We start from the raw sequence: 19,632 nt of genomic DNA on the forward strand, positions 1-19,632 counted from the left end.
CGTCCCCTACCCTCACCGCGCTTCCCTGGAACATTCCTGATGAGAACTGAGAATTACTGCATAATTATTAACAGCAGTAAAGACTCTAAAGAAGTCAGAACTGAGAGAACTTTTGGAAATTAATGTTTTATAAAAGAGGAGAGAAGTGAAGTGAGGTGTGCACTGAAATACTCAACAACAGCCAATAATCCTCCACACCTTTCTTATACTGTGTCCTGACACGACCCTGAGTGGCTGAGAGTAAACATTACACACGTCACATGATAAGAAAGTGAAAGGAAACAGAGGGTGAATTATATATAAGAAATCTGCCTGTTAATTAAAGAGCACTATTTCACTTTGGATACACCGATACTCTATATCAGAGGTCAATAATAGGCGGACCGCGGTCAAGGTCCGGACCCAAACGTTGTCCAATGCGGACCCAAACCTACTGAGACGTATTTAATTGTATACACGCTTTGCGGCACAGTAAAATCACAGACCAATCACGTGTGGTGGAAGATCACCAAACGCTCTCCTCTGCCAATCAGATCTGTGCAGATGCGGTAAGGAAAAAAGAAACGCACCCCTCCTCAGGCGGGATCAAACCAGTGTTTCAGGGTCGCGATCCCACTGCTCCGGCTGTTGAATTGGGACGCGGCCGTGAAAAAACGCCTTTATAAGGAGCCCAAGAACGTGCGGAAAAACGAGAACGGATGGAAACTAAAGTCATGCCGAGCGCAAGAGAGAGACAGGTGAGGAATGTTAACAAAATCTGGCCAGGGGGCTGATTTTCATAATAGTTCAAACAACCTTACAGGATATATCGCACTAAATCATAACAAGTTAAAAATCGGTCCGGACCTTGGCCTGTCGAATTTTTCTCTAACTGGACCATACTGAATTCTAATTAAATACCCCTGCTCTATATTAACAATGTTTTCAGTAGTTAATTAAGAATTGGCTGCTGAAGATTGCACTTGTGTGTACTTGTACATACTAGTATATATTTACTAGAATTTACATTTACTTTAAAAAATAACCCAAAATACATCACAGGGATGCACCTAATATATTCAGCAATAGAAATTATTTGTTTTTTGATAATTCTGCAGATATTTCTGATGATATTTTGCACTCCATATATTATGTCTCTGCGGTGTGTGTTTGTATTTAAATATATGAATGTGTGTAATTATGTTGCTTGTCCCAAGTGTCTCTAATAACTGTATAATTACATATTAACAACCCTTGTGATAGCTGTGTGACTAATAGTGAAGAACACATTGGTAAAGATGTATAACAGTTGTACAGATTATTCTATCTGTCTGTCTGTCTGTCTGTCTGTCTGTCTGTCTATCTGTCTATCTATCTATCTATCTACCTACCTACCTACCATCTCTGTTTGCCTATATGTTGGCCTCACAGTCTGTCTACCTGTCTGTAAACTGGTCTGCCTGTCTCTTTTTGCCTATTTGTCAAGCTGCCTGTCTGTCTGTCTCCCTTACAGTGAATCTTTCTTGATGTCTCTCGATGTCTGCCTGCCTGTGTATCTCTCTGCCTTCCTGTCTGTCTATCTGCATGTCTGCCTACCTGTATGTTTGTCTGTCTGCCTTAGGGGCAGCCTTGTTTCTGTCCAGTTTTATTCCTGGTATTCTTCCTGGTATGGGGTTCAGGGCAGGTGACATGTTGAAAGAGATTTCATACCAAACAGAAACCTCTGCTTATATCATCTTCATTTCCCAGAACTGAAGAGAATACATGAGAAATAAGGACTCTGTTTTTATAAATACTGCTGTTGTGCTTCTGAACTGACTGACCTGAGACTTTACAGCATCAGTGCTGTAAAAACATAATTACTGTACAAACACGAGGCCTCGCAATCAGTCTCTCACCTAAATTAACCTCCTGTTCCTACACCTATTATCCATTTTTCAGCTCCACTGATCATATAGGACACTGTAGTCCTGCATCTGTTTCTCTCCATACTTTATTATTATCCTCGTCTCACCCCGTTCTTCAATGATCAGGCCTGAGTATTGAAGAACAGGGTGAAATGAGGATAATATGAAGAGTAAATGTGATTTTAAATAATAACATCTACAGGCGTTGGACAATGAAACTGAAACACCTGGTTTTAGACCACAATAATTTATTGTGGTGACGGACAGTTCTGGGGGAAACAGGAGAGTTGAGGTGCACATTGAATTCTGCCGTGATTTGATCAGCCGTGGTTTTATGTTTTTTGGATACAATCCGAGTTAGCACCGGAACACCCCATTCAGACAGCTTCCTCTTACAGTGTCCACAGTTAATCCTGTTGGATGTGGTTGGTCCTTCTTGGTGGTATGCTGACATTACCCTGGATACCGTGGCTCTTGATACATCACAAAGACAATTAATGCAATTAATTAGTGCAATTAATGAAGATTGGCCACCAGGCTGCTCCAATTTAGCCATGAAAGCTTCATTGTCCAACCCCTGTATCTGTTTATTATATCAGTGCTCCTAAAATGAACATAATATAATTTAACACAATATTTTCTCATTATTCATTTAATGTAGCTCATTAATCTCACTGGAAAAGGGGTTAGAGCACCAGGCTATGGATGGCAGGGTTGTGGGTTCGATGCACAGATTCCACAAGCTGCCACTGCTGGGCCCTTGAGCGAAGCCTTTAACCCACACTGCACTGTGGGCACAGCAGCACCATGCAGCCTCTGGCTTGTGTACTCATTATATGTCACTGTGTGTGTGGTCACTAGTGTGTATACTTGTGGTTAGAGGTTAAAGTTGGAGGCCACACTCCATCTGTGTGTCCATATGGTCCTCTTGGCTTTTCTAAAACATTCTAAAACATTCTAAAACTTTCTTCTGCTACAAAACAGTAAAGATGCCTATGTGTGATCCATCTCTGTAGGTAAATTTCATGCACCAAATAAACTGCAGAACTGCAAATTGCAATTATTCAACTTGTACATGATCTGATAACAAGACATTTTACTTTTCTACATGAAAAATGAACTAATCTGATTTATTTCTACGTATACTGTATACAGCTCTGGAAAAAATAAGATACCACTTAAAAATGAAGAGTTACTTTGATTTTACCAAATTGAAAACCTCTGGAATATAATCAAGAGGAAGATGGATGATCACAAGCCATCAAACCAAGCTGAACTGCTTGAATTTTTGCACCAGGAGTAAAGGCATAAAGTTATCCAAAAGCAGTGTATAAGATTGGTGGAGGAGAAAATGCCAAGATGCATAAAAACTCTGATTAAAAACCAGGGTTTTTCCACCAAATATTGATTTCTGAACTCTTAAAACTTTATGAATATGAACTTGTTTTCTTTACATTATTTGAGGTCTAAAAGCTCTGGATTTTTTTTTGTTATCTAAGTCATTTCTCATTTTCTGCAAATAATTTGAATTTGGGATAAAGGTTGTCAGTAGTTTATAGAATAAAACAATGTTCATTTTACTCAAACATAGACATATAAATAGCAAAACCAGAAAAAAAAAGATTCAGAAATTGAAGTGGTCTCTTCATTTTTTTCAAAGCTGTATTTTGCACCTCAAATATTTGTTCACCAAAATATCTAAAATCAAAGTCTTGCTGCCATTTTTTGTACAGTAAAATCTCTTCATTGGTAAACATTACATTATTATTTTATACAACTTTAAACTGGACACAATAGGGCTATATGTTTCCATTTTGTTTCTGTAGCTTTTAATATATAAATATATCAGATATAAAAAAGGGGGACAATTATATAGGTGCTATTTAATGCATTTAGTGCATTTGATAAAAAAAAATTATTATGTCTTAATAGCCCATGATGGCAAAATAACATTGAATAAATGTTAATTGTATTGGTTGCATTATATTTTTTTAAGTTGATTTTTAAAAACAACCTTAAAACAACCTCTATTTAAACTCTATTTAAATTGTCATTGGTTAATGTTAAAATTCTGACATTGAATCAACATTTATTTAAAGGTTGAATGGTTGGGCTGAGCTCTTCTACACTTCTACTGTTTTTAGATGAAAGGTGTTTCCCACATATGATCATCTAAATATGTATTATTATTATTATTATATTTATTATTATTATTATTATTTAAATATTTAATTCTAAACTTCAAGGCCACAGTACAGGGTACATATAGAATAAAATAGAGGCATGATACTCATATTTAATACGAGTAACGTTTAATACAAACCATACATATAAGATCATAAAGTTATATCAACGGTGCAGCATTTCTATTGGTCAGTGCATTATATATTTTTTTCCAGAAACAAAATGAATAAAGAAAAAAAAAATCAAATTTTGGTCAAAAACTAAAAGGGCATTGTTCATAATATAATATTACTAATATTACACAATATTACTGATTGATAAATTGATGTATATCATTGATGTAATGCTCATTATCTATTAAATAAGTTACTAAAAATATGGCTAAATCTAAAAAAATCAGTTTTACAATATGCCAGCATTATAATATCGTGATATATCAGTACAGCCATTACATCGCCCCGCCCTGAGTGCCTAAGTGTCTGCATGTGATGAGACTGAAAGTATCTAAAAGCTTCTGAGCCAGTAAATGTATGTATTATCTACCCCACAGCGAGAGAGTAAGAGTGCTGATATTACAAAGTGCCCACTATTCTTATTCTAATGCACCGAACACAAAACCGCTGATGCCGTATCAGCCCTCATTGTCCGAGCTGTATGGTAAATATGAGGCTGTTGACTGGATGCCACTGATTACAGCTGTCCCTGTCACTTGTTGAATAGGGGTGAATTCACGAGGCCCCTCAGCTCTTCTCTGCACGCAGATTGCATGATTAATGTGTTAAGTGCCTCGGTTGATCACTCTGAGTGGAGGAGAAGAAGCGTGTGGTGGCCATGGAGCTGCCGGCTCTCAGAGCTGGACCTGCTGCATACCAACACAGCAGAGCGGCACAGTCGTTTAATCATGTTTTAGTCATGATGATGGTATTTCTGCATGTATCAGGGGTGAAATTTTATGATACTAGTACAGAATAATCATTATATGGGGGCTAGGGTTCAGTGCCCACCGTTGCATGGAGGATAAATGCTACGTGCTATTAGGGTAAATACTGTACCATCATTTTAGATGCAGTGTGGATACACACAAGCACCATTAGGATGAAACATGTCTTATTTCTGTGGGCATTTTCACACTAGCCTGAGACCATGCAGTGATTTACAGTACAAAACTATGCCTGTTTTCAATGCAGTGCCACCTGAGGGCCCAAAGATCACCAGCAACCCATATTGACCACTTCCCTTATCCCTTAAGCACAGGGATTTTTTTTATTTTCTGTGAAACTTTTCCTTTGAATCATTTCTTCTGGACTTCCTTCTGAAATGATGGTCTGTGGTTTATTTCATGCAGACTGTGGCCACTGGTCCACTACAGGTGTGTATAAGCTATTTGTTCCAGGTGCCATGTGTAAGGTTGCATGACTGGTTCATTTTCAGAGAAGATGGCTTGTAAGTTTGTGTCGACATGGCTTTTCTTTTTTGCAATCTTTAACCTGCGTTTGTGGATTGCATGGTAAACATGCAATGGTTCACATATATTGAATTCTAGAAGTGTTTCTGAGCCCATGCAGTGATTTTCAGTACAGAATCACACCTGTTTTTAATGCAGTGCAGCCTCAGTTCCAAAATATCACTAGCATCCAATGCTAGCTATTGTTCTTGTCCATTGTGCACAGGGATTTCTCCAGATTCTCTAAATCATTTGCTCAATTTGCTTCATTTAATCAATAGAAAAAGCAATTTTCGAGCCCGGGGGGTTGTCCAGAGTACCAATCTCTGGTCCTGCTGAAATTGGTGGTCTGGGATTTGTTTCAAGTGAACTCTAGCTGTGGTCTAACTCAGGTGTTGAAGCTATCTGCTCCAGGTGCTGAGTGTGAACAAGATAATAACAGCACCCAAAACACTGCTAATGTGCATGTTCATGATGTTCATCCAGCATTTATGAGGTCATCTATTAATACTGGACTATTAGTTCAGGATTACGAAGGTACTGGATGGAGCTCTAACAGTTCCACTGCTCTAAAGCTCAATGCCGATGGGCTTTATACCCTCCTTGCTCACATTTGGCACTGGGCATGGTGACCAGAGCTTTCCATTCTATTAACAGTGTTTTTTCTATGGAGATTATACAAGATGAGTGCACATATTAACAACAGGAGCACCTTAAAGTACTGTAATTCCCTTATTAGGAATCTGGCTCATGAAATGTCACTAACAGCACACTAACAGTGTTTATCACTAACCTAATATGACACAAGGCCAACAAAACAAAACATTCTCAGTTCTCTAATGGCAACAAGTGGAAATTATTCTCTTGGACTGGTCTGTTCAGCCCTACAAATGTCATACTAAAGCAATTAAAAAAGGGAGACTATAATTCTTATGTTTTCTTTTCTTTTGTATAGGACATTATATTATGTAACAAGTTTTATTGCTATGTTCCAAACTAGAAATTCATGTTTTAACAAAATTAGCTATATCGGCTATAAGATCATCAGGTTGATAAATGGGATTGGTCCATTCACTGAACCTGATGCCCTCAGAACCTGATAGGCAGCTAAAAATCTGCTATATTAGATTTAATAACCAGGGTTCAGAGTAACGATATATAGCTCTGGAAAAAAAATAAGAGACCACTGAATTCAGTTTCTGAATCAGTTTCTCTAATTTTGCTATTTAAAGGTAGATGTTTGAGTAAAAAGAACATTGTTGTTTTATTGTATAAACTACAGACATTTCTACAAAAATTCCAAACAAACATATTGTCATTGAGAGCATTTATTTAGAGCAGAAATGAGAAAAAAAGTAAAAGATCTTTCAGACCTCAAATAATGCTTTAGTTTTAAGAGTTCAGAAATCAATATTTGGTGGATTAACCCTGTTTTTTAATCACAGTGTTCATGCATCTTGGCATGTTCTCCTCCACCAGTCTTACACACTGCTTTTGGATAACTTTCTGCTTTTAGTCCTGGTGCAAAAATTCAAGCAGTTCAGCTTGAGGGTTTGATGGCTTGTGATCATACTGTACATCTTCCTCTTGATTATATATACCAGAAATTTTCAATTTGGGAAAATCAAAGAAACTCATCATTTTTAAGTGGTCTCTTATTTTTTTTCCAGAGATGTATATTTATGTGTTCATTTGTAATGGTATGTGTTACAAAGTAAAGTGTAAAGTGATCAAAATTGGATCGTGTATCGATCTACTTATATGCAAAGTTTATGTATTAGTCTAAGGGGTGTTAGAAAATACTAATATTGCATTGTATTGCGCAACTAACTACTGTGTAGATTTTCAAATAGATGTATATATTTTTTTCCATTATAAGTTTACTAACAAAGGTTAATTTTGTGTTGCTTTTAAACCACACCCACAAAAAGACAGTGTTGATCCGATAATAATACCTTAAATACAGTATTACAATATATTGCAACATATTGAATTCTACTGTATTGTATTGTTATAGAAAGTTATTCCCAAGAACCAACTCTAATCAGTATTGGTATCATAACTAAAAAAAAAGATGGATTGGTGCATAACCTAGCCCAAACCATGTATCTGCTCTTTATTAATAAATATATATTTATCAATTAGTCAGCTGTGATTAATTACATTGTTTATTACGGTGTAACAACAGCACTGTAAAACAAAGTGTTAGCCAGACTTATTATTCAGACCCATAAATGACAGCATAGGAAAGTCGTACAGTGACTTACCGCCCGCGTGACGGAGAGGAAGCGATCGTAGCTGATCAGGACGATGTTGAAGACGGAAGCAGTGCAGAGCAGGTAGTCCATTACCAGCCACAGTTTACACAGCCCTCGCCCCAGCATCCATTTGCCTGTCAGAATGTAGGGCAAATACACTGGAATACAGAACGCCCCTGTGGGAAAAAATAATAACAACCAAATTAATTCAACAACATACACTCTAAAAAACAGAGGTACGATATGAGTACTTTTTTGTACTCAAAGGTACACTCTTCATAATTGTACCCTCCAAGGTACAATATTGGTCTTTACAGGGTCAGATTTGTTCCCTCTGAAGTACAAAGTAATTTTTAACAGCAATAAGTACAAATTTGTACCATTTAACCAAACAAAAGGTACATTCAGTATTCTGTATCACTGTACTAATTAACAATATATATTTTAATTGCACATTTTTTATTTGAAAGCCAGTCAATTTTGTATCATCAAGTTTTTGAGCCATATTTAGTTGATGATAATGTTTATAATCTTTATAATCTTTACTGGCACAAAAACCATGGGTACAAAAAAGGACTTTCATGGAAAGGTACTTTTTTGTACCTCAATATAAGGTACAGCCCCAGCGACAAGCTTTGTACTCTTTTAAGTACAAATCTGTACTTATATTTCTTAGAGTGTACTCTACACACTCTCTGTTTCTACAGCTGCCTAAAGAAATCAGGAGATGAGGAGTATGAGATCTTTTCACGAAGTTTCTGTTATAAGTTCAGACTACATTTGATCCAGTCTACATTTTGTTCAGATTTAGAGAAAGTAAGAACAGTCATTTCCCATAAATGAGGTCTCAAGAGTCTCACAGCCAGATTTCAGTATGAGATCAAATGCTCTGCTGTAAAATTATAATCGTGCCATGATTTATGGATGGGAAACAGAAAGAAAAATACAGTACACTTTAGTTGGAAACTAAATGTTACTGAAAGGAGCCATTCATAAGCCTACTTCATTAACCCTATATTAAAACAGGTATACTATTAAACCACTGACACTTTTTTAAATAAACCTTTATGTCAGTTGTCATAAGACAACTGTGTAGGTGTCATGTACCCTTACAAATGCCCTTCAACAGAAAAATGCATTAAAAAAAATTTGAATATCATTGAAAAATTACTTTATTTTAGTCATTGAGCTCAAAATGTAAAACTGTCCAATGAAAAACACTTATCTTCAAAACAGCAACTGTATTTGAAGATAAGAGAGGAAAAACCTAGTAAACGTTCAATGGAAGTCAGTGTAAAAAGAGTTCATTTCAGGTCATTTTGAAGAGTTACTATTGGTCCGTTCATCAAGAAATTTTCACACAGTGTAAGGGACACTTTGTCTGTTCCAATTATGTAGTAAACTAAAAATCAAGAATTATTGAAATATATTGTTGATGATTATGTCTCACACAGTCAATGAAAACCCAAAAATCAGTGTCTCAGAATATTATGTAAGACCAACTGGTACTTTAGGAAATTTGGGCAGTGTGCCAAGTCCTGCTGGAAAATGAAATCCGCATCTCCATAAAAGTTGTCAGCAGCAGAGGGAAGCATGAAGTGCTGTAAGATTTTGTGGGAAAACAAAACTGCACTGACTTTAGACTTGATAATAAAACACAGTGGATCAACACCAGCAGATGACATGTCTCTCCAAACCATCACTGATCATCAGTAAATTTGACTTTTCATTTGTAAATCAAGGGAGCAGAGTCTGGAGGAAGAGTGGAGAGACACACAGTCCAAACTGCTCGAGGTCTAGTGTGAAGTTTCCACCAATCAGTGATGGTTTGGAGATGCACCTGTATTTGAGTAAGTTGTCATAAGAAGCTTGTGTGGGTGTCATGTTACCTCACACATTCCATCCAACAGTAATGTGTAACATTGTGTTTAACGCAATGGACTGTAAGTTCTGTGGATTTGGTGATTTAGTGACCTCTGTGGTGAGAATGTATAATTGCAAAGAGCATGTGGAAGAGTACTTTTAATGCAGGTTAATGTAAAATAATTCAGTTTTTTTTTTATTATAGTATACTATTGTTAATTTTGAATATTCATGTAATACTGTCTAAATGTAGAGTGTAATTACACTCAATAAACCTACCAAAGGACACTATTTTAAGAATGAATATATGTTGAATATATATGTTGCACAGATGCACCTGCCAGTACAATGATGAATGAAGTTTATTTGACTATTTTATCCCCTCTTCACTCAGGAATACAACTGTTTTAATTTAACAGAAAAATCTTAGAGATTTTTTTTTTATCTAATCAATTGATCAATTTCATGCAAAGGTCTTCAAAGTAAAAACACACCCTTTCATTCAGTATTTTTCTTTACTTCTTTATTTAATATATTTCCTACAAGACTTTGTCCTTCACATGAATCCCCTGATCTAAACCTGATGAACTGAGATGGTGATTTGTGATGATTTAACTGGGATAAGCTGGAGCTTCAGCAGCAGCTATTGTTCAGCACCTCCAGGAACTCCTTCAACGTCCTTCAAGACGCTGAGAAAACTATTCCAGGTGACTCTCCCTCATGAAGACACTGAGATTAAAATCTCAAATTTTACCAAGAGTGTGCAGATCTGTCCTCAAAGATACATGTGCTACTTAGAAGAACATGTTCTGCTTTCTTAAACACTTCTTTTTTACAGAGTAATTCAGCATGTGTTCCTGTATAGCTTTAATATAGTCTTTAATATCACATTTATAATATAAATAACATCATAAAAAGAAAGAAAACACATTGAATGATAAGAAGAGGTGTGTACTGAAGCACACCTTAATGATCAAAACATGTTAGAATCCAATTATCTCAGGGGACAGAGATAATAAATACTAATAAAGCACACTCTACTGCTCAAAAGTCTGAGATCCTAATTTCGTATTAGGATTTTCTGTCATTTACATGTGATAAAAACATTACAATGTGGGTTTAAATATTCATACTACTGTTTAATTGCATTGCAATTACTGCAACTAATTACGTGGAGAGGACATGATCAACATGGTAAATATTCATCTGTAATTATCTATTTATATTTGTCTAGTTTTTCTGCACTGATATTTGAAAACAGTTAATTATTTATGCTGAAATATATGATGAATTATTTATATTGAATGTTCATTTCCCTGACAGATCTGAAACATCTATATTTTTGTTTACAGCTTTTTGTTCTATTAGTTATTGAGACATTTTAAATGCAGCAGGTGCAGCTTAATAGCTGTGAGTGTATGTGTGTATATGTGTGTATACCTGCCTGAGAACACACTGTATGTTATGTGGAATACAATACTATACATTCAATGTCACACTTGATCTAGTTAAAATCAACATACATAACCACATATAAGCAGCCTGTATCAGAGAGCTCTACCAGGTACTGTAGCTCCACATTACTGTCCTTCCTGTATCCTTTTATCAGCGGTCAGTTTCCGACCACACAGCCACTCCTGACTGGATATTTCTGGTTGGTGGATCACGCTCGACCCAACGTTGCTTGATATACTTTTATCAGCACCCACACACACTCACACACACACACACACATACACCCACACACACACACTCTACCATACCACTACCACATGTATTAGCCTGCAGCTGTACACCTACACCTCCCTCCACAAGTACTGAAATACTGAAACCAATCCATTTATTGTAGGATGTAGGCCGAACACATTTGTGTTTGACATTAAAAGATGAACACGAGACCAAATTTTTCCACTTTTCCCCACTATATAAATCGTATAACCTAATACATTTTGTCTGTAGACCAGCTATATGATTAGTCTGCCTGCTCAAGACTCTGAATAAGGGGTGGGCGATATGGCCCTAAAATAATATCATAATATTTCATTGTATTTTGGCGATAACGATACAGATATGACAAAAGACTGAATAAAAAAAAAACAATTCAAGAATACACTACTGCAACAAAATGATATAATATGGTATACCCCTAACTGAGATATTAAAAAATAAAATAATTGTATCTGATTTGTAACTGAAGTCAATAATCCAGAATGTCATGATACTAATAATAATGCACTCCAATATCTCCATATATCCAGAATTAAAGTAAAATAAATAATACTGGGCATATATAATCTGTCTCTAGTAGACATATAATGGGCAATGAGAACAGTGTGTTTTTTTCTTTTGTTGAAACAGTAAAAAAAGTAGTACCCTGATGTGATAATTAGGGGTGGGTGATATGTTACGATATTTCAGGGTAAAATATTGTTTACAATATTAAAAAATGTTGGCGATATTATCGCGTACAATACGATATGGCACAGCCCTACTCTGAACTGTTCTATAAAAGACTCAACTTCCCAGCATGCACCCACACGGTTCTTCTCTGACTCCACTGATCACATGATGCTACGGCGTTCCTGCACTCCAGGGTACTAATTGGCTTCACCTGGTTCTTCCTAGTATATATCCTTCTGTTTGCTTAGTTCAGTGCTAAATATTAAATATAGTTTTCCTAGCTCTTCTATGATGCGTTTCTTTGTTTTGTTTTCATCGTTACAAACTCATTTTGTATTAATGCCTTGCCCATTCTATTCATTACCCGTTGACCGTTTTTATATTTTTTGTACCTCTCTATTGCCTTCTCCCTTGTGTTGTTGAATTTACCATGTATGACCGTGCATTGCCTGACCACTCTTTTGGTACGTTGTTTACATTTGCTGCCATTTTGTAACTGACCTTGCCTGTCCCTCACAACTCTTGTAAGCCTAGTCCCTTCTGTTATAAACGCTGTCGTTTTTATCCGTGAGTGTCTGTCCACAGTGCATGAGACCTGAAGTGGCAGGACAAGAAAAATCTCAGATAAGCAGAGGAAAAGGATGGTGAGAACAGTCATAGTCAACCCACAGACCTCCAGAGCTCCAAAGACCTACATCATCATCTTGCTGAAGATTAAGTCACTGTGCATCGTTCACTATTTACTATTCAGCGGACTTTACACAAGGAGAGGCTGTGTGGGAGAGTAACAGTTTAAGGCATAGTGGTGATGCTAGTCATGCTGTTCAACCAGCTTGGTCAAGTCCATGATGTTTGTTGACCAGCTAAATCATCAAACTCAAACAAAAATCTAATGGTATACTGATTATAAGATAAACTGGTCAACCAGCTTAACTAGCCATGATGGCTATGATGTTTTTTCAGCAGGGACTTTACACATGTAAGTAGTTTAAGTAAAGATTCTTTACCAAAAACGCTTCCTCCATTGCACTGCTTAAAGAACTATTTTTGCAGCACCTTTTTTTTTTTTAAGAACAGGCCATCATATTTGTATTCACATGTATCCACAAACCGTTCTGTTATTCATCATACAATACACACTGTGATAAATCCAGCTTGACACATCGTTAAGTGTTTGTGCTCTTGAGAAACTCGTGGAATGATGAGCTGAGTTTAACTGCTGAGTTTAAAAGCAGAACTTGGCGGTTAAAGGTGGAAAAGTAGAACATAAAGCAGAAACTGGACACCGCTGTGACTGTCAAACTGCCTATAAACGTCTTGGCTCCACTGGAATTTCATGGAAGTCTGTTTTATTCAGTCTCGGTTCTGCGATTCCTCAGAGGAGATCTCCCGAGTGGAATGGAAAGTGGGCTGTTCATTAACTGACCCCCATCCTAGAGTATTAGTGAAGAATGAAATCACCTCAGTGTGAATAGAGAGAGGCTGACACTTTCTAACAAATAATACCAGGCTGCATATTTCCATCTGACTCTCGTACACTTGTTATAATGGAAGAGAAATGAGTGACAGATCACTAAACTGGGAGGTGTGTGTGTCTTCACGCTGGACAGGCTTTGGCAGGTCCCTTCACCCCCTCCTGCTCTAAAGCCTGGATGAGGTTGAGGATGAGGGTGCTGGAGTGAATTGCTCGCTGAGTGTCGGCTCAATCACGAAACACACAGAGCCCGCGGGCGAGTGACAGCGGGACGCCGCCCTGACAGACAGAACTACAGCCCAAAAAATCAAAAACCTAACCTTTAAACACTGCAGCAGCTTTTAATTACACAGCACAGACTCAGCACGCACTCAGGCATACATTTACACACATATAGGATATTATATACAACTAGATTTACTTCATTCTGCTTCCAGTAGGAAGGATCCACACATCAATATAATATACATGGTAATTTGAGGGGTATGGTGATACAAGAATCATGTCGGTATCGGCACATGTTTAGATTTAGAGCTTTAAATGTATTAAAGTGCAGAATTTTTGTTGCAAACAAAAAAAAAACATCAGTTTGTTGATTTTATTGATTTTAAAACTCGTAAAAATGCTAATATTTAATTCTACATCAGTGTACTGAAGCAAAAATTACTATTGGACATAAAGTGAATCTGCAATGCTGTTCTTCACATTGTGATGAATTCACCAATAGAAATGCTAATAGGGTATGGTGATACAAGAATCATGTCGGTATCGGCACATGTTTAGATTTAGAGCTGATATTTGATTAAAAAGGTATAGAAAAGCAGAATTTTTAGGCGATGTTGAAAAAAAACATATCAGTTTGTTGATTTTATTGATTTTAAAACTCTTAAAAATGCTAATATTTAATTCTACATCAGTGTACTGAAGCAAAAATTGGATATATCTCCATTTTTACTAATGCTTGTAGGGTATGATGATACAAGAATCATGTCTGCATGGGCATATGTTTAGATTTAGAGCTGATTTATTGAAGAGCAGAATTTTTGTTGCAAAAAAACAGTGAATTAACTGCTTTTAGAACTACTAAAAACGCTAATATTTAATTTTATATCATTGCGTTGAAGCAATTTTTTGTATTGTATATATCTTATTTTTTTCTTTTGGACATAATGTGAATCTGCAAGTTGGTTTTCACATTGTGATGAATCCACCAATAGAAATGCTAACAGGGCATGGTGATATAAGAATCATGTTGGCATGGGCACATGTTTAGATTTAGAGCTGATATTTGATTTAAAAGGTATTGAAAAGCAACATTTTTAGGCGATGTTGCAAAGAAACATATCAGTTTGTTGATTTTATTGATTTTAAAACTCTTAAAAATGCTAATATTTAATTCTACATCAGTGTACTGAAGCAAAAATTGGATATATCTCCATTTTTACTAATGCTAATAGGGTGATACAAGAATCATGTTGGCATAGGCATTTGTTTGGATTTAAAACTGATTTATTGAAAAGCAGAATTTGTGTTGCAAAAAAATGATTTAACTGCTTTTAGAACTACTAAAAACGGCAATATTTAATTTTATATCATTGCGCTGAAGCATTTTTTTTGTATTGCATAAATCTCAAAATTTTCTTTTGGACATAATGTGAGTCTGGAAGTTGTTTTTCACATTGTGATGAATTTGGCCAATAGCAAATGCTCCAAAATGAAATTACTATAAATTTAAATTAAGTTTAAGAAGCTTTTTTCCTTATTCTGCAAAGTTGCCATTTTTAAAGGGTTCTTCATAAAATCATCATGATATACGTAAATGTTGCATTTCTTTGTAATGTTTAACCAACAGAGTTTAGCTACAACAACACAGTTATGAATGTTTTACAGACATTTTCTGGCAACCCTATCATACCATAACAACAGGGATATTGTGTAAAATTACAGAAACAGTTGCTGCTTTTTTAAATGTATAAATACTTTACATTTTAATATTAGTTTTGTTACAGTTGCCATCTGAAAGCTCCCATCTCTAAAAAAAAACACAGCAAAAAACATCAAGACACAATTCTCACAGTTTCATGGTTAATATATAAAAACCATCTCCCAGAGGTTCACAGAAGCTTGTTAATAATAAGCTCAGATTCTGTGGACTGAAAGAAATAAGCCCAACAATCTTGTTGTGTAACTTTTTAGAGAGTTCTTACCAAGACCATGATCATGTTTTGGGCAATACATGCAAAATTATTCCGCCTGAAACTGGTGTTATTCCCAGTTCCCAGAAGAGCAGACAGGAAATATAGCTGACCCTGACAAACCCGGCGAGACAGGGAGAGGATAAAGGGGTGAATATCCTGCTGAAAAATCCAGCTCAACACAAGTTTTTATTGGTAGCCGGTTTTAGATTAACTGAGCTGGGTTTTGATGGCCAGAGTAGTTCAAAAGTTGACAATCCTATGAAAGCATATTGTACACTAGTAAACTACAATAGCTAGTTATAATCAGCTCCTTTCCTGCATTATGTTTGTTGTATTTGATTTTAGTTATGGTTGGTTAAACTGGTTAACTGGCTTGGTCAATCTTGGCCAATCAAGCTTGGTTTTAGCTGATGTTGCAAGTAAATACAATAAATATCTGCAGTGTATTGATTTAAAAATAATCAACCAACGTGGTCTAGCTGGTCAATTAGCGTAGATCCGTATGGTCTGGCTGGTTGTCTAGCATGGCCAGGTTTGTCAAGTTTATGACCAACCAAAATATCTTATCTCCAACAAAAAATATTCTCTATGCTGGTCAAGATTGGTAAACTAGTTTGGTTATGGCGGTCATTGTGGTCAACAAGCATGGACAAACATGATCCTATATGGTCATACTGGACCATACTGGTCTAGCTTGGTGAAGTTGATTATGTTTGTAGACCATTTAAACCATCAAACAAAATCAAACCCTATAGTTAAAGCTGATAAACCAGCTTGATTATGGTAGTCCATGTGGTCATCAAGCTTGGACAAACATGGTCCACACTGGAGCATACTGGCGTTCTAGCTTGGTGATACTTATCTTGTTTGCTGACCAACAACAACATCAAATAGGTGTTCCATTTAGCTTTGTGCACATTAATACCACATTAGAAACATTTTGACACCATAAAAAATGCATATCATGATAACAGCATTAAAAGCACTGTATGTTTTTTATATGTTTAGCTCTTTACTGTATTTTCTTTTAATTGTTTATGCTTGCAGTTTATGTGCATTAACAATTCATGATTTTCTTATTATATATTATATTTAAAAAATCTGTTTTTTTTTCATATTGCCAAGAATATTTTAATACAAAATACCCCAAAATATTGTGATATTATTTTAGGGTAATATTGTCCATCCCTACCATCAAACCCAATAATAGTTAAAAGTTTAACCAGTAAACCAGCTTGGTTAAGGCGCTCATTGTTTTTAACAAGCATGGACAAACATGGTCATACTGGTTGTCTAGCTTGGTGAGGTTGATCATGTTTGTAGACCAGCTAAACCATTAAACTCAAAAAACACACAAAAAAATTAATTCTGGTCAAGAGCTAAACTGATCAACTAGCTTGGTCTTGCTGCTTATTCTGATCGATGATTAGCATTGACAAACATGGTCTTGCTTACTGATACTGATTATGTTTGCAGACAAACAACATCATTAAATAGGTCTTTTATACAGCTTTGTACACATTGATATCAGAAACATTTTTGACACCATACACTCTAAAAAAAACAGAGGTACGATATGAGTACTTTTTTGTACTCAGAAGTACATTCTTTATAATTGTACCCTCAATGGTACAGTATTGGTCTTTACAGGGTCAGATTTGTTCCCTTTGAAGTACAAAGTCTTTCCTAGCAGGAATAAGTACATATTTGTACCATTTAACCAGACAAAAGGTACATTCAGTATTCTGTACCACTGTACTAATAAACACTATATATATATTTTAATTGCACATTTTTCATTTGAAAGCCAGACAATTTTGGATCATCAAGTTTTTGACACATATTCAGTTGATGATAATGTTTATAACCTTTATAATCTTTACTGGCACAAAAATATGAGTACAAACATGGACTTTCACTGAAAGGTACTTTTTTGTACCTCAGTATAAGGTACAGCCCCAGCGACAAGCTTTGTACTCTTTTAGGTACAAATATGTACTTACTTTTCTTAGTGTGTAAAAAACTCCATATCATGTTTATAGCATTGAAAGCGCTGTCTGTTTTCTTTTAGTTGTTTATGCTTGCAGTTTTTATGCATGCACTATGCATTTTTACTTTGTGGTAGATAAAACTACTAAATAAAACTGTAATATTAATATTGATGAAATTGCATATATTTCATTTTAATTTTTTATATCATAGAGAAATTAAAAAATACCACAAAATATTGTAATATTATTTTAAAGTTATATCGCCCATCCCTACCATCAAACCCAATAATGGTCAAGAGCTTAACTGGTCAGCCAGCTTGGTTATGGTGATCATGGCCAACAAGCATGAACAAACATGGTCATACTGGTTGTCTAGCTTGGTGAGGTTGATCATGTTTGTAGACCAGCTAAACCACAAAACTCTAAAAAACACCATAAAAACTCCATATAATGATTAAGAGCATTGAAAGCACTGTCTGTTTCCTTTTAATTGTTTATGCTTACAGTTTATATGCATGCACTATTTATTATGCATTTTAGCTTTGTGGTATATAAAACTACTAAAGAAAACTGTAATATTAATATTGATGAAATTTTTCATTTTCATTTTTTATATCACCAAGAAAATAAAAAATGCCACAAAATACTGTAATATTATTTTAGGGTTATACCGCCCATCCCTACCATCAAACCCAATAATGGTCAAGAGCTTAACTGGTCAGCCAGCTTGTTTCTATGGTCAAAACTTCCACTTACCAACCAGAAAGTCAGAGATGGCCAGGTTTAGGAGAAAGTAGTTGCTCTGTCTCCTCAGACTCCTGTCCATCTTGAAGGCGAAGATGACCAGCGCGTTCCCCAGAACGATGACCCCGATCAGCACCACCATGACCGCGATCAGCAGCGCGAGCACCGGCGCAGTGAAGGCGAAGTCCCGCCGGATCATTGCCGAGCTGTTATACACATAGTCCCGGCTGATGTTCACCTCCAGAACACTGTTCCCCATTTGCTCATCTAACCGAGGCTTCACCTGTGTTCACAGCACTGCTGCACCCCCAGCCTCACCTGTAGAGCTTCAGACATGTCTGAGGATCATCTCCAGCACACTGAGCAGCTCCTCCTCACTCATCTACTGTCTGTCTGATCTGATCTACAGCCACAGAACAAACTGTAGCCTCATATCTTTACACCCCCCACCCACTTTTACTCACACAGGACACGCCCACCTGCTCAACCATTGGTTAGAACAGAGACTCACTCCTCGTGGAGCTGGGAGGAAAACAGGTGGGAATTATAAGGTTGTAGAAGTTCACACCTGCACATAATAGTGCATCTAAACAATAAAAATAAATATCATTAAAAAGTTACTTAATATCAGTAATTCAGTTCAAAATGTGAAACCTATATATTATATGGATGTATTATACAAAGTGATCTAAACCACATTAAACGTCAAGCAGTTTGGACTGTGTGTCTCTCCACTCTTCCTCCAGACTCTGATCCCTTAATTTACAAATGAAATGTAAAATTTACTGGTGATCAGTGATGGTTTGGAGAAACATGTCATCTGCTGGTGTTGATCCACTTTGTTATATCAAGTTCAAAGTCAGTGCAGAATTTTCATGGAAAATCTTACAGCACTTCATGCTTCCCTCTGCTGACAACTTTTATGGAGATGCAGATTTAATTTTCCAGCAAGACTTGGCACATTGCCCACACTGCCAAAAGTACCAACTGGTTTTGTATAATATTCTAAGATATCATCTCAGAAGATATAATATTCTGAGACACTGACTTTTGGGTTTTCATTGGCTGTTAGCCACAAACATCAATAATAAAAGAAATAAACGCTTAAAATAGATCACTATGTGTGTAATACATCTATATAATATATGAGTTTCACATTTTCAACTGAATTTATGAAATAAAGTAACTTT

At 36.1% G+C, this 19,632-nt stretch overlaps 1 protein-coding gene across 1 annotated transcript in view; it reads right to left on the reverse strand.

Moving 5' to 3' along the window:
* The window catches only part of LOC103025815 (histamine H3 receptor), a 39,164-nt gene extending 20,329 nt beyond the window's left edge, over positions 1 to 18,835 (reverse strand). Inside the window, exons 1-2 of the mRNA XM_007254607.4 lie at positions 18,455 to 18,835; positions 7,782 to 7,948 (exon numbers count right to left, since the gene is read on the reverse strand). Of these exons, the coding sequence (XP_007254669.3) occupies positions 7,782 to 7,948; positions 18,455 to 18,701 (414 nt within the window). The 5' untranslated portion in view covers positions 18,702 to 18,835. The remainder of the gene's footprint in view (positions 1 to 7,781; positions 7,949 to 18,454) is intronic.
* Positions 18,836 to 19,632: the final 797 nt, after the last annotated feature.

The sequence above is a fragment of the Astyanax mexicanus genome, chromosome 8 (genome assembly GCF_023375975.1).
Source record: "Astyanax mexicanus isolate ESR-SI-001 chromosome 8, AstMex3_surface, whole genome shotgun sequence".
Taxonomy (NCBI): domain Eukaryota; kingdom Metazoa; phylum Chordata; class Actinopteri; order Characiformes; family Acestrorhamphidae; genus Astyanax; species Astyanax mexicanus.